At 41.3% G+C, this 12,466-nt stretch overlaps 1 protein-coding gene across 1 annotated transcript; it reads left to right on the top strand.

Moving 5' to 3' along the window:
- The first annotated feature begins 237 nt into the window (after positions 1–237).
- Positions 238–12,466, top strand: LOC113060376 (proline-rich membrane anchor 1-like). The gene is made up of 4 exons (XM_026229237.1): positions 238–1,369; positions 4,763–4,910; positions 5,556–5,682; positions 10,870–12,466. Exons 1-4 carry the CDS (start codon positions 1,304–1,306, stop codon positions 10,970–10,972), a joined length of 444 nt encoding a protein of 147 aa, XP_026085022.1. The 5' UTR covers positions 238–1,303; the 3' UTR covers positions 10,973–12,466.

The raw sequence follows: 12,466 nt of genomic DNA, 5'->3' as shown, positions 1-12,466 counted from the left end.
CTTTCCCCTCAAAACGTCTAGTCATTAAATGTAAAATAGCTGAAATAGTTGTCGTAATTTGGCGAGCGTCTTTTGTATACATCTCTCTCTCTCTCTCTCTCTCTCTCTCTTAATTTTTTCAAATAATTTAATTTAATATAATGAATGTTGAACATCACAAATGAAAGGGAATGTAAAGAATTAGATCAATCTGTTCTCTAAAATAGGTCAGATATACATTTCACAAAGCTACATTTGAGCACCATATAGACAGAGCTGAGAAGAAGAAGAAGAAGAAGAAGAAGAAGAAGAGGAAGAAGAAGAAGAAGAAGAAAAAGAAGAAGAAGAGGAAGAAGAAGAAGTGAGTATAGAGAGGCAGTTATTATGGAGACCATGTTCAGAATCATTCATTCGTCTGTAGACAGAAGAGTAGTCAAACAATGTGCACTGTACTGATTCATATTACAGTCCACTTGTGTTTTACACTCTGAATATAGAGAGAGAGAGAGAGACAGTTCAGTCTCTTGTAATATTTGTTGGTAGATTTGTAGCAATAGCCAACTCTTGTAACATTGTATGAGTCAAAATTATACATTAAAAAAAATAGACCCTTATGGTTTTGTGGCCCAGGGTCACAGTTCATTTGTACTGTTGAAAACAAACAGAATAAGTGCAGTCTTGTGTAGTTTCAGTAATTGTCATGCAAACTGTAGCCACAGTGCACTTCCTGCCAGAGATGAAACATTCAGATGGCACTGGTGCTCATAAATACTTCTGAGAGATGATGAACTAATGAACGTGAGAAAGTTCAGGCTTTTATAGGTTATCCATTGGGTGGTGCTTTGAGAAATGCATGTAGCTACTGGTTTGCAAATGTTATGGTTGACTGGAGCACTAGAGAAGAGAGAGAGAGCGAGAGAGGGAGGGAGGAGACTCCATCACAGTTTGTGTGTGTGTGTGTGTGCTCTGAACAGCAGCGGAGATCTGAGGAGTGTGTGGCTCTGCTTCACGCGCACTGGATCTGAGCGACACGCTGCTGCTCCTCACGATGTGTTTCTGTGTGAGCTGCTCTTAGGATCGTCTGTGGAGTTACACAGTCTGACACTGACCACGGACCAGCCATTCGACAGTGATGAGGAGTTCCTAGTCCTGAGCTGGAGTCACGCCACGTTCAGAAGAACTTATTTTCACTCTGTGACTTTATCAGAGTAATAAAGCGTCTGCAGCTGAGATGGAGGCATCTCTTCAGTAGAAGTGCTCCTGTGCTTGTGTTGCTCTGGGTCCCTCACATCACCTCGGGCGTGACCTCAGGAGTGAAGCAGGGATGCTGGACCTCTGCTCTTCTGTGTTTGCTCACTGCTTGATCTCGTCCTGTCTTCTCTTGTGTCAGGTAACCTTTTACTACGAGAGGATTATTACTGTTATTAACCCATTAGGAACTGTGCAGCATCAGAATTAGCTACACCAGATTGCGAGTGAATCACACTTTTAAACTAATCGGATAAAACGGATTTGTAAGAAAAGGAAACAAAAAAACAAATCAGAAATCGACTCAAGTTTGATTCATTGGACAGGTGACTCCCGCACAGTTTCAGTAAATGCTGAAAGAGGTGGATATTTATCTATGTTCTTAGAGCTATCATATGAAACAACACTTTTAGCTGTCTGTTATCAGCAGTGAAGCAGGTTCTGAAGTAGCCTTGAAGCTTCCAGGGCAGAAAAAAACATATAATTTAATGTTATATGATTAAATATAACATGTAGAGGATAGACAGACAAACAGACTATATAGTAATAAAAATATAGAGGAAAAAATCACAATAGACAGAATGTACTATTTGCAGACGTGAAGTATTGAGAAATGATTAAGAGATGTACAGTCTTAGATGTGTAGCTGAGCCACACCAAACTGTTATAGATGAGCCACCGAAGGAAATAATGAAGCAAACATCAGACACCTACAGAACAGCTTGAGTGACTGAAGTTAAAATGTCCAATTTTGAAGAAACACTGAAAGAGACTGGAGCTGTGTGAAGTCATTAGAGCCAATCTCTGCAGATTATTCATAGCTAGCACCACTCACCACCTCTTCATGTTCTCCATAAGGATTTGAAACAAATACCTACATGAACGAATTTCTGAAGTCATTGGTATTATTGAGCTCAAAAGCTGGTTTTAAAGCTGCAGCTGTTTACTGTAGATGTGTTTCTGCCTTATTTCCATACTGTGCATGTTCACCCACACAGCCCATAGGAAGAGCTGAGGATCAGTGGTAATGTATTCTCCCTGAGTCTCAGAGCCTCCCACTACAGCGCTGAAGGAGGTGGGCGATCCACTTCTGCCCGTCTGAGTCCGGATCCTCTGTGCTGGTCTCTGCTAGCATGGCCTTTCTGTAACACCAGACCAGACAGGCGGACTCTTAGCAGGAGAAAACCCCAAAATGATCCCTAACCTAGAAGAAGCTACAGAAACTCTTCCAGAATCTCTTTCTTAAGGGTGATATTTCTTCTAAACTTTTATTTACCTATATATTTACATTTATAAATGCAATTTTCTAACCTTTTTATAAATGTATGTGCCTCTTTCATTTATATTTTTTTTATTTATTCAGTAAATACAGTTAGAATAAGACTAGAGGTGAAGTGCAGCATTGTTTAATAGAATGACCACAAACATGCATGAGGTACAACCAAGCACAGAAACACAGGGCTATAAAGAAATAAAGGGTGGAGCTAATGAATTGCCATGGCAACTAATAGGGTTGACTATGGAAACAATCCAAATACCCACTCTTGACTACTTTAATGACTATTTCTGGGGTCATAGTTCAGTGGTGCTTGGGGCAGTAAAGGGACGGGGGACGGGGGACGGGGGATGGGTTCAAGTTCGGGAGTGAGTTCCGCTTCCTGCCAGCCTGGTGGATGAAGCTGTCCTTCAGTCTGCTGGTCCTGGCCTGGAGACTCCGCAGTCTCCTCCCTGATGGCAGCAGGCTGAAGAAGTTGTGTGAGGATGGGATCACCTGAGGTGCATAGGGCTTTGTGGGTGAGACGGGTTCCATAAATGTCCTGGAGGGAGGGGAGAGAGACACCAATGATCTTCTCAGCTGCTCTCACTATGCGTGTGCAGAGTCTTTCAACAGGACGCGTTTCAGGCGCCATACCACACCGTGATGCAGCTCGACAGAATGCTCTCGATGGTGCCTCTGTAGAAGGAGTACATGATGGGGGCCAGGGCTCTGGCTCTCCTCAGTTTGTGGAGGAAGTAGAGATGCTGTTGTGATTTCTTGGCCAGTGCTGCTGTGTTTTCAGTCCAGGAGAGGTCCTCTGTGATGTGCACACCCAGGAACTAGACTAAGTAAGATGATGAAAATGTCTGTGAAGACATCAGTGAGTTCTGCTGCACAGTCTCTCAGTACACGCCAAGGGATGTTGTCAGGACCCGGAGCTTTGCAGGCATTGATCCTGCTGAAGAATCTCCTCACGCTGTCTGGGGTCAGCGTCATCACCTGGTCGCCGGGAGGAGGTGGAGTCTTCTGTGCAGTGGTGCTGTTCTGTTGCTCAAAGTGAGCGAAGAAGGTGTTCAGCTCATTTAGCAGAGAGATGCTGCTGTCACAGGTCCGTGGTGGGGGCTTGTAGTCCGTAATGGTCTGTATCCCCTGCCACAGCTTCCTAGTGTCTCTGCTGTCACTGAATTAATGGGCTATCCTCCTGGAGTGCTGTCTCTTAGCATCTCTGATGCCGTGGGACAGGTTGGCTCTGGCTGTTCTCAGGCCCACCTCATCTCCAGCCCTGAAGGCAGCGTTCTGTATTTTCAGAAGTCTGTAGACCTCCCCTGTCTTCCATGGCTTCTGGTTGGCCCAGACAGTGATGGCTTTTGTGACTGTTACATCATCAATACACTTGTTGATGTAAGCAGTGACAGTCTCTGAGTACCCCTGGAGGTCAGTGGTGTTATTGCATGTGGCAGCCTGCTTAAACATGTCCCAGTCTTGAAGAGCCTCTGACTTTGTAGGGCTTTGTAGGCTCCTCTCTGTGTGGTGTAAACAAAGTCTAAGATGTTATTACCTCATGTTGGAAAGTTAATGTGTTGGTGTGTTTTTGGAAACACACTCTTTAAGTCTGCATGGTTGAAATACCCAGCTATGATGAGAATAGCATCAGGATGGGCTGTCTGCTGCTCACAGATGTGCTGGTACAGTTCATCAAGTGCGTCGTTCCTGTTGCTGTTGTTCAGAGAATGAAAACAGAAACGAGCAGTATGGCAGTATATTCCCTCAGCAGATAGAACGGGCGCCACTTAATAATCATAAACTCCAGCAGGGGTGAGCAGTGTTTGCTGATCTCAAGAGCATCGCGGCACCATGCATTACTGATGTAAACACAAAGCCCGCAAAGATGATCATAATAAAGCCCAGAGTCCAGGAGCGAGGTGTAGAGGAGTGTTAAATTTAATGGCTCAAGGCTTCGCTTGTACACAGACATGATATTTAAAAACAGGATAAAATATCTGTCTTTTTGCAAACTCTCAGGTTACCGATACAGCAATATAGATTACCTTATGATCAAACCTTGGCTGGACAGGCAGCATTATCATGAAACTGAACACCGTGGCTTGTTTTGTGACATATTAGTGTGTGGATGATCTATTGTTGTGGTGGTTGGTTAAGGCTCTGGGCTGGTGTGTCAATCAGCCACCGACCCTGCAGGAACACAGAGCCTGTAATAGACTGTGTGTGTCGCTTCAGATGATCGGCATGAGTAGCTTCTCTTTCTCTCTCTTCCAGGCAGAGCTCCAGAGGTCTTGCTCTCAGCACGGTATAAACAGAGGAGCAGAGGGCTGCCAGCTGCTGTGCCCCTGCAGCACATACCCTCCTGTACCTCCTCCTCCTCCACCACCTCCTCCACCTCTGCTGCGAGGACTGACCGCTGCGGGTAAGCCATCACTACACACCACTCTGACTGGACTCTTCTCCAAAGGCCAGATGGAGATAAATCATTGAGATAAGATGTTGAGAAGCTATTCATATTACATACAGTACATGAAACAGACTAACATGTGACAGAAGCTACGTCCACATGAAGCCAAGAAATATCTGCATCCACACGAAACCACAAAACCGACACAAAACGTATAGAGCAAAACACGTCTCCGTGTGGATAGGGCCAGAATCCCCTAAATGTATATGTGTGTGACAATAGGTGCACACTCATGAATTTAAAGTAAAAGCATTCATACGGTTCGAATCTAACAGTGAAAGGGCACTCCTGTGCTTCTGAATCATGAGACAGCAGTGAACGAGAGTTCACCTGCATTACAACTCTATAGCGTTTTGTTAAAACATTGTAGCACTGATTTGTCAAATCAGTATTTTATAGATTTTGTGATAAAAAAAATTTTATATCAATATTTTTTTATATCAATTTTTTTTTTATCAGTTCTGAATTAGAAATCATTATATATACATTAGGTATGCTGTGCAAAATAAATACTTTACTTTACTTCACACAATGCTGATGTTTATGAAGGTGTTTAATCATGATGAATGATGATGAATGGATGTGTGTTCACTCTTTCAGCTCCGGAGGCTTCTGCTCCTCTGTCGAGGCCCTGGTGGATGGAGATCATTGTGCTTGGGATGACAGGAAGTGCTTTGGCTGTCTTTCTTTTGCTAGCAGTCATTATCTGCTACAAGGCCATGAAGAGGTATGTAACGCTGTCACAGAGTTAGTGCAGTTCTGCAGGGGTGGATGAAGGTTGTGGCTTCAGTGCTGTTAGTACAAGTGTTGTTTTGCCACGCTGAGACATAAATGAAAGGCTGCTGTAGGTCTGATCACATGTGGCACCATATTATGTCATGAGATTTGGTCACGCATCACTTGTGAATATGACTGTCATATGACTTTTATTTTGGGTCACTAGCTAAGGAATTTCACCTTAAAGGTGCCATAGAATGCAATGATGCAATATTTTCAATTGATCTCTGATGTCCCCAGAGTGTGTATGCAAAGTTTTTTCTCAAACTACCCAACAGATATTTTTTTCTAGCTTCTTGAAATTGCCCATTTTTGGGTATAAACCAAAATGCTCTGTTGATGTGTATGTCCCCTACGCTGGTGCTCTCGCCTCCCTTCAGTGGTGCCAAGTCTGTGGTTTCTCTGTGGAATTAGGCTACTTTAACACTGTTGCCGTGGGTTGCTTTTCATGTCGCTGACCTCACACATTGCTTACAAATGCAGTTTTTAACTACCTGACTTTCATGCACGAAGAAGTTTTTTGTTCCGGGACATTTCCTTTGAAAATGAACTGTACCCACCATGTTCTCAGTGGTCTATGGAGGCTCCTATGTTCGATGGTGCTTCCCAACACACCACACGTTTAATGGCTCTTTGGCGCTGACATTGTACCTCCAGCAGCTACAACAAGAGCACAGTAATGATGGACCACTGCTCTTGTGGGTTTGCTAATGTTACAAATAAAAATCATAGAAGGGTAAAAACATGCCAGTAATAAACTGATAATGGGTGTGATAGTTTGGGCCGGCCCTGAGTAGTATCCAATGCTAATATGCGTATTTAATGCAATCACTAATACAATACATCAAACTTTGAAACATTTGAGATCCCTCACACTCTCTTCGTTTATGTATTTCTTTCACCAGAAAAGAAAATACATAATTGAAAAGTTAAGCCGGGGACTTGACCCAATAGATCTTTGAGACTTAATTAAAAAGGACTGAAACGCTTTGACCTACATGAACATAAATGATGCTGCAAATAAAATCAATACATTAAAAAAAGTTTTAAGTAGAATCTGACTTGATTTCAAGTATAATTACACATGAGCCCTCCAGCAGACTTCAAACACGGGTGGGCACTGCACTCGAACAGCTTTGATATTAAAAATGAATTAACTCTGTGAAGTGCTGTGTCACCACCTGCCACATGTCAACTGCTGACATCTATTATTGAGGAACCTGGGTGCTACCAAAACTGTGGGTTGTCCAATGGTGCTCGGGGGACCAGTGTAATGTGACTGATTCAGGAGCAATGTTAAACCAGTGTGAAGCCACACAGGTCTGATCATCAAGCTGTACAAACTGTTAGATTCTTTTGTTATCCCTAAAAATACCAAACTTTTTTTTAAGGAAAGGTCAAGGATAATCTTTAACGTGACTTAGGATGACATGTTTTAAGCATTCTGTTAGGAAATGACTTTTCCTGAGTCATTCATGCAGGTGTTGATCTTTCTTCCGTTGCTGGCAGGAGATAGACTTCATTCAGGTGATTTTTGGTGCTCTGTGATCGCAGCGTTTCTGCTCCCCGCACACTAAACCTGAGTGAAGAATTAAAGTGCTTCAGCTGATCAATAATCCCAGCGGTGAAATCATCTCACGAGCCATCTGCCCTAACCCACTGGGACACAAGCATATGCTGTGTGCCTCCTCATCATGGGGAGTTGAAACAAACTTTGTTTAGGAGCTTCTATTCTTAAGATTTTAAGTTATAACTGACATAAATGTTTAAGGCAAAGTGTATAACTTTCAATTCAATCCAAGTTTATTTGTATAATAATTTTTATGATACAAATTATTGTAAAGCAACTTTACAGAAAATTAAGTTTCTACTATATTAAGTAGTAGCTTATAAGTGGTGAATCTAAGTTTATGTGCAAATGACAGTAATCGATTAAAGACTTAATTAACCAGACTGTGAACATTATTAACAGCAGCTATTATATGATGCAGTCACACTTGTAGCAATATTTGTTAGTTCTGTTTGTTGATCCAGGGTCAGCATCATCTGAGGTCCTCTGAGGGTCAGCATCATCTCTTTTCAGGTGTTCTGGATCCAGACTGGAGCTTGTGTAAATCCTAGTTACCACGGGATGAAGATCCAGCAGAAACAGAGAAACAAATAGAGACGTCATTAGCATAGCTGCTGTTCCAACAAAGTAAAATTAATTAGTTTAACCCAAGCTAAAGAATAAGAATGTGCATTTGATCAGATGCAACTACAGTCACAATTTAAGAGATGCATTATTCGAATGCTTGGCGAAAGAGATGTGTTTTTAATCTAGATTTAAACAGAGGGTTTAAACAGGCTATTCCAGAGTTTGGGAGCCAAATGTGAGAAAGCTCTACCTCCTTTAGTGGACTTTTGCTATCCTAGGAACTACCAAAAGTCCAGTGTTTTGTGACCTTAGGGTGCGTGATGGATTGTAACGTGGTAGAAGGCTAGTTAGGTACGCAGGAGCTAAACCATTTAGGGCCTTATAGGTAAGTAATGATAATTTTTAACTGATACAGAACTTAATAGGTAGCCAGTGCAGAGACTGTAAACATCACTGTGGTGTGTTTTTTGAAATTTGAAAAGCACATATATTTCATTTATATCTCATTTAAAGGAATAGTTCATTTAATCACTCTCAGGTCATCAAAAAGGTTAGGTGACTTTTTTCTTTAATAAAACAATCAACAAACAATCGGTCTGTGCAAGAAATTGAACATTAATTACAACATAATTATTATTTGTAATCCAGAGCCTCCAGAGTGAACAAATCATTGTTTTGAACCAGTTCTTTTTAGTGAAATAGTTTAACTGTTCACAAAAATCAGTATGGATCATCTGAATCAGTTTGTGTCTTGAGCAGCACAGATCTACAAGTTACACAATCAGACCTCACTTTCAGACGCCTGACAGTCACTCCGAAGGAAAATGAGCTGAAATATCGCTGTATATCTGATCCTGTGATGAATGAACTGATTCAGTGCTCCGGTTCCTTCAACAGTCACTGAACAGAGGAAACAGTTCGACTCGGACTGAAGACTGATGAACCGCTGATGTGCGCATGTGTGAACCGAGAGCTTGAACGAAGCGGAGGAATTAACATCTTTATGGTTTCTCATGGTTTCTGTCAAATCAAGTCACCTTTCTTTATAGTGGGTCTAGAAAAGAATCACAACCTTTAGAAATAATCACATTCTGTTGCTTTGCAGTCTGAAATGTAGTCAGACAAATTTTTTTGTCAAAGGAGCTTTATCATATTATACAGGAAAATATTTTGTCAGTAATGCAAAAGTCGATTCAGTGACGTCATCATCCAGCTCAGTTCAGTAGCATCAAATAGCAAGTCAACAATGTTGCCAGTAATAAAGTGACCCAAACTAAGCAAGCCAGGGGCGACAGCGGCAAGAAACCGAAACTCCATCGGTGACAGAATGGAGAAAAAAACCTTGGGAGAAACCAGGATCAGTTGGAGGGCCAGATCTCCTCTGACCAGACGAAACCAGTAGTTCAATTCCAGACTGCAGCAAAGTCAGATTGTGCAGAAGAATCATCTGTTTCCTGTGGTCTTGTCCTGGTGCTCCTCTGAGACAAGGTCTTTACAGGGGATCTGTATCTGGGGCTCTAGTTGTCCTGGTCTCCACTGTCTTTCATGGCAGTAGAGGTCCTTTCTAGGTGCTGATCCACCATCTGGTCTGGATACGTACTGGATCCGGGTGACTGCAGTGACCCTCTGATCTGGATACAGACTGGATCTTGTGGCTGCGGTGACCTCGGAATAAGAGAGAAACAGACTAATATTAGCGTAGATGCCATTCCTCTAATGATGAAGCAAGTACATAGGGTGTTATGTGAAGTGTTCCCGGTTCCAGTTTACCTAATTAATGCAGCCTAAAAATCCTTTAACGGATTTGGATATTAAAAGCATATTAGTATGTTATGTGTATGCCAGGTTAAAGAGATGGGTCTTTAATCTAGATTTAAACTGCAAGAGTGTGTCTGCCTCCCGAACAATGTTAGGTAGGTTATTCCAGAGTTTAGGCGCCAAATAGGAAAAGGATCTGCCGCCTCAGTTAATTTTGATATTCTAGATATTATCAAATTGCCTGAGTTTTGAGAACGTAGTGGATGTGGAGGATTATAATCTAATATGAGCTCACTCAAGTATCAAGGAGCTAGTTTTTGTAAAAAGATGAGCTGATGAAAACTAGTCTAGTCACTTTAAATGCTTCAGACATGTAAAACATCCACGTTTCACATCATTATTGGGTGCTTTAATAATATAATGTGTACGTTACATCACTGTGTCATTACGTAAACAAACTGGTGATCATTATTTGAAACAGTTCAATGAAACAAATTGTCTAAAAGAACTGTTCTACTGAGGAAAAAAAAGCCATGTATGTCTTGGATGGTCTGAGTGAATAAATGAGCAGCCAGTTTTCATTTTTGCGTGAACTATCCCCTTTGAGCTGCAGTATATAAAAGAAGGAGCCAGCGCTGTTTAAATGGTTTGAGATGAACTTTGGTATGTCATGCTATTTACTGCAAATTTCTCACTTAAAGTGGATCCCTGCTGTTCTAACCCACAGATGATGTTTTAATTAGCAATAGCTCAAGGAAAGTATATTTTATCCAATGAATTCCACACTAGCGTTTATGTAACGTTTTTCTTGATGGTCATGTAATCTGCTGGCGCTGCTTTTGATGTGTCTTTGTGCAGGACTCTCTTCTGATGGCTTCTAATGCACCTTCAGGGAGCATCTGTACAGTCCTGTTCACAACAAAGTCTCTGCCACTGTATTCAGTCCAGTCCAGCATTACACACGCTGTAGGGAGCGCAGGCTCACTGGACAAATATAATGACCAGAGACGCAATGAACAGGCCATGCAGAATAACACTGTATTACTTTAACAGCTGAAGATAACTCAGATTACAGCCAGCGGCCAAGAAGTCATTTGTGAGAGGGAGAGAATGTTCAGCTCGAAAAACATTGACAAAGTGACTGTTTTCTCTTATAACTTATCTTTATAGCATGACTGTATTGTCTCAAGTCAGTTGTGGCAAATCCTGACAAAGTTTCCCTGTTTTTATTGTCATGTGCAGGAAACCGAAGAAGATGGAGGTGAATGGTACAAACTGTGGAGAAGATGCAATGAGCTCTTTCAAAAAGACCAACACTGCTGCGGTGTGCACGAGGAGCGTGTGAAACCCAAAGGAAATATTTCCAGCTAATCATGAAGTCAGTGAAGTCGGAATAATGCAAAGCGATCCAGAGCCCCTCCGGATGCAATTAGAAGGGACAGAGCTGCTGTGTTGATCTGCATCTGTGACATTTGCATGCTATAAATCACAAAAACCCAGCTAATGACAGATGTCTGACAAATAGATTTCAGATAGTCCTTCATTTTATGTTAAAAAGTCATGTATTTTTAAACACATTTTACACAAGGATTTATGCAACTTGGACTGGAAATTTCTGAAATGTAATTTCTGAAACTAGGGGTGTGTAATGCCAGTGCATGATTTGATGCTCATGATGCTCACAGGTCAGATGTTTTCAGTGCATGACACTCCAGTCAATCTCCTCAAGGTTAGAACACTAAAGGAGCCACTAATGTACCTAGTAAATGATAGCAATTGAAGGCATCTGAACACTGAAAGCACTCGGCTGTGTTGTGATTACATGTTAGGTTCGGGTTAAGCAGCAGACAAGTTTGATGAATTTGTGGGAGGATTTATTATGAACCTTAATCCAAGAAGGTCATAATTAAGATAATTACTGATGTTGTTGACCTTGCTGGTGTGCCAGACAGTGTGAAGTGGAGATGTTAGTGGATTTGGATTTGTTGTTCTTGTGTATGTGGAACCTGCCTTTCTCAAAAAAAAAAAAAAAAGTGCCCTAAGAAATATGAGATTTTCTTTTGCACTGTGAAGAGTTCTGAATATATTCTCAGCAGGCAGTCAAAATACATTTTGTGTTATATAAATTTTGCATGAATGTAAATACTGAGAACGGAAACCAGCCTTTAAGACTGTTATTTGCTTGAGGATGTTTTTTATATAGTAGAAACTCATATGTTGTCATACATTAACATGTTAACATACATTAACATTATTGACATTGTATCAATATACATTAACATCTTGTTGCATTAACATTATTGAACACCATATCTGATAAACTTTGTTGTAGATGTGCAAAGCTGCATTTACTAAATCCACTAGCCTGGACAGTTATGGAGACTTGTTTAAATAGAGGTTAGGGAGATGCATTTTCAAACTCTTTTAATATGCACAGGATACTGAGAAACAGTAAGATGTGGCACAGTTCTGACCAGTAGTCATGTTGTATGTTTCAGAGTCACACATGTGGCTTTTAACATGATTTTGAAATCAGTCCAGTCACATGATGTACAGCTAGAGTACCCAGATATCTGCAGTGTCCCCCCAGTTTACTAAAACATCAGTCAGCTGTGTGTGTAGCTCGTGCCCTGTGCTTCTTAATAACACAACGTTCTTTCTTTGACAGTCATTTCATTTGTCAGTACTTCTATTCTAGAATGTCTTTGAGCAAATCAGCTTGTTGCCATGACAATATGATGACCTTTCAGATGACCTTCAGACAGCGAAGCACAGGAGACACAGTTGCATGTGGAATTACATTTAATGGTTTTGGGTTCCAATGTTGTGAAAATTGTGT

The sequence above is a fragment of the Carassius auratus genome, chromosome 42 (genome assembly GCF_003368295.1).
Source record: "Carassius auratus strain Wakin chromosome 42, ASM336829v1, whole genome shotgun sequence".
NCBI classification, from domain to species: Eukaryota; Metazoa; Chordata; class Actinopteri; order Cypriniformes; family Cyprinidae; genus Carassius; species Carassius auratus.
This window is presented reverse-complemented; position numbering and strand designations above follow the sequence as displayed.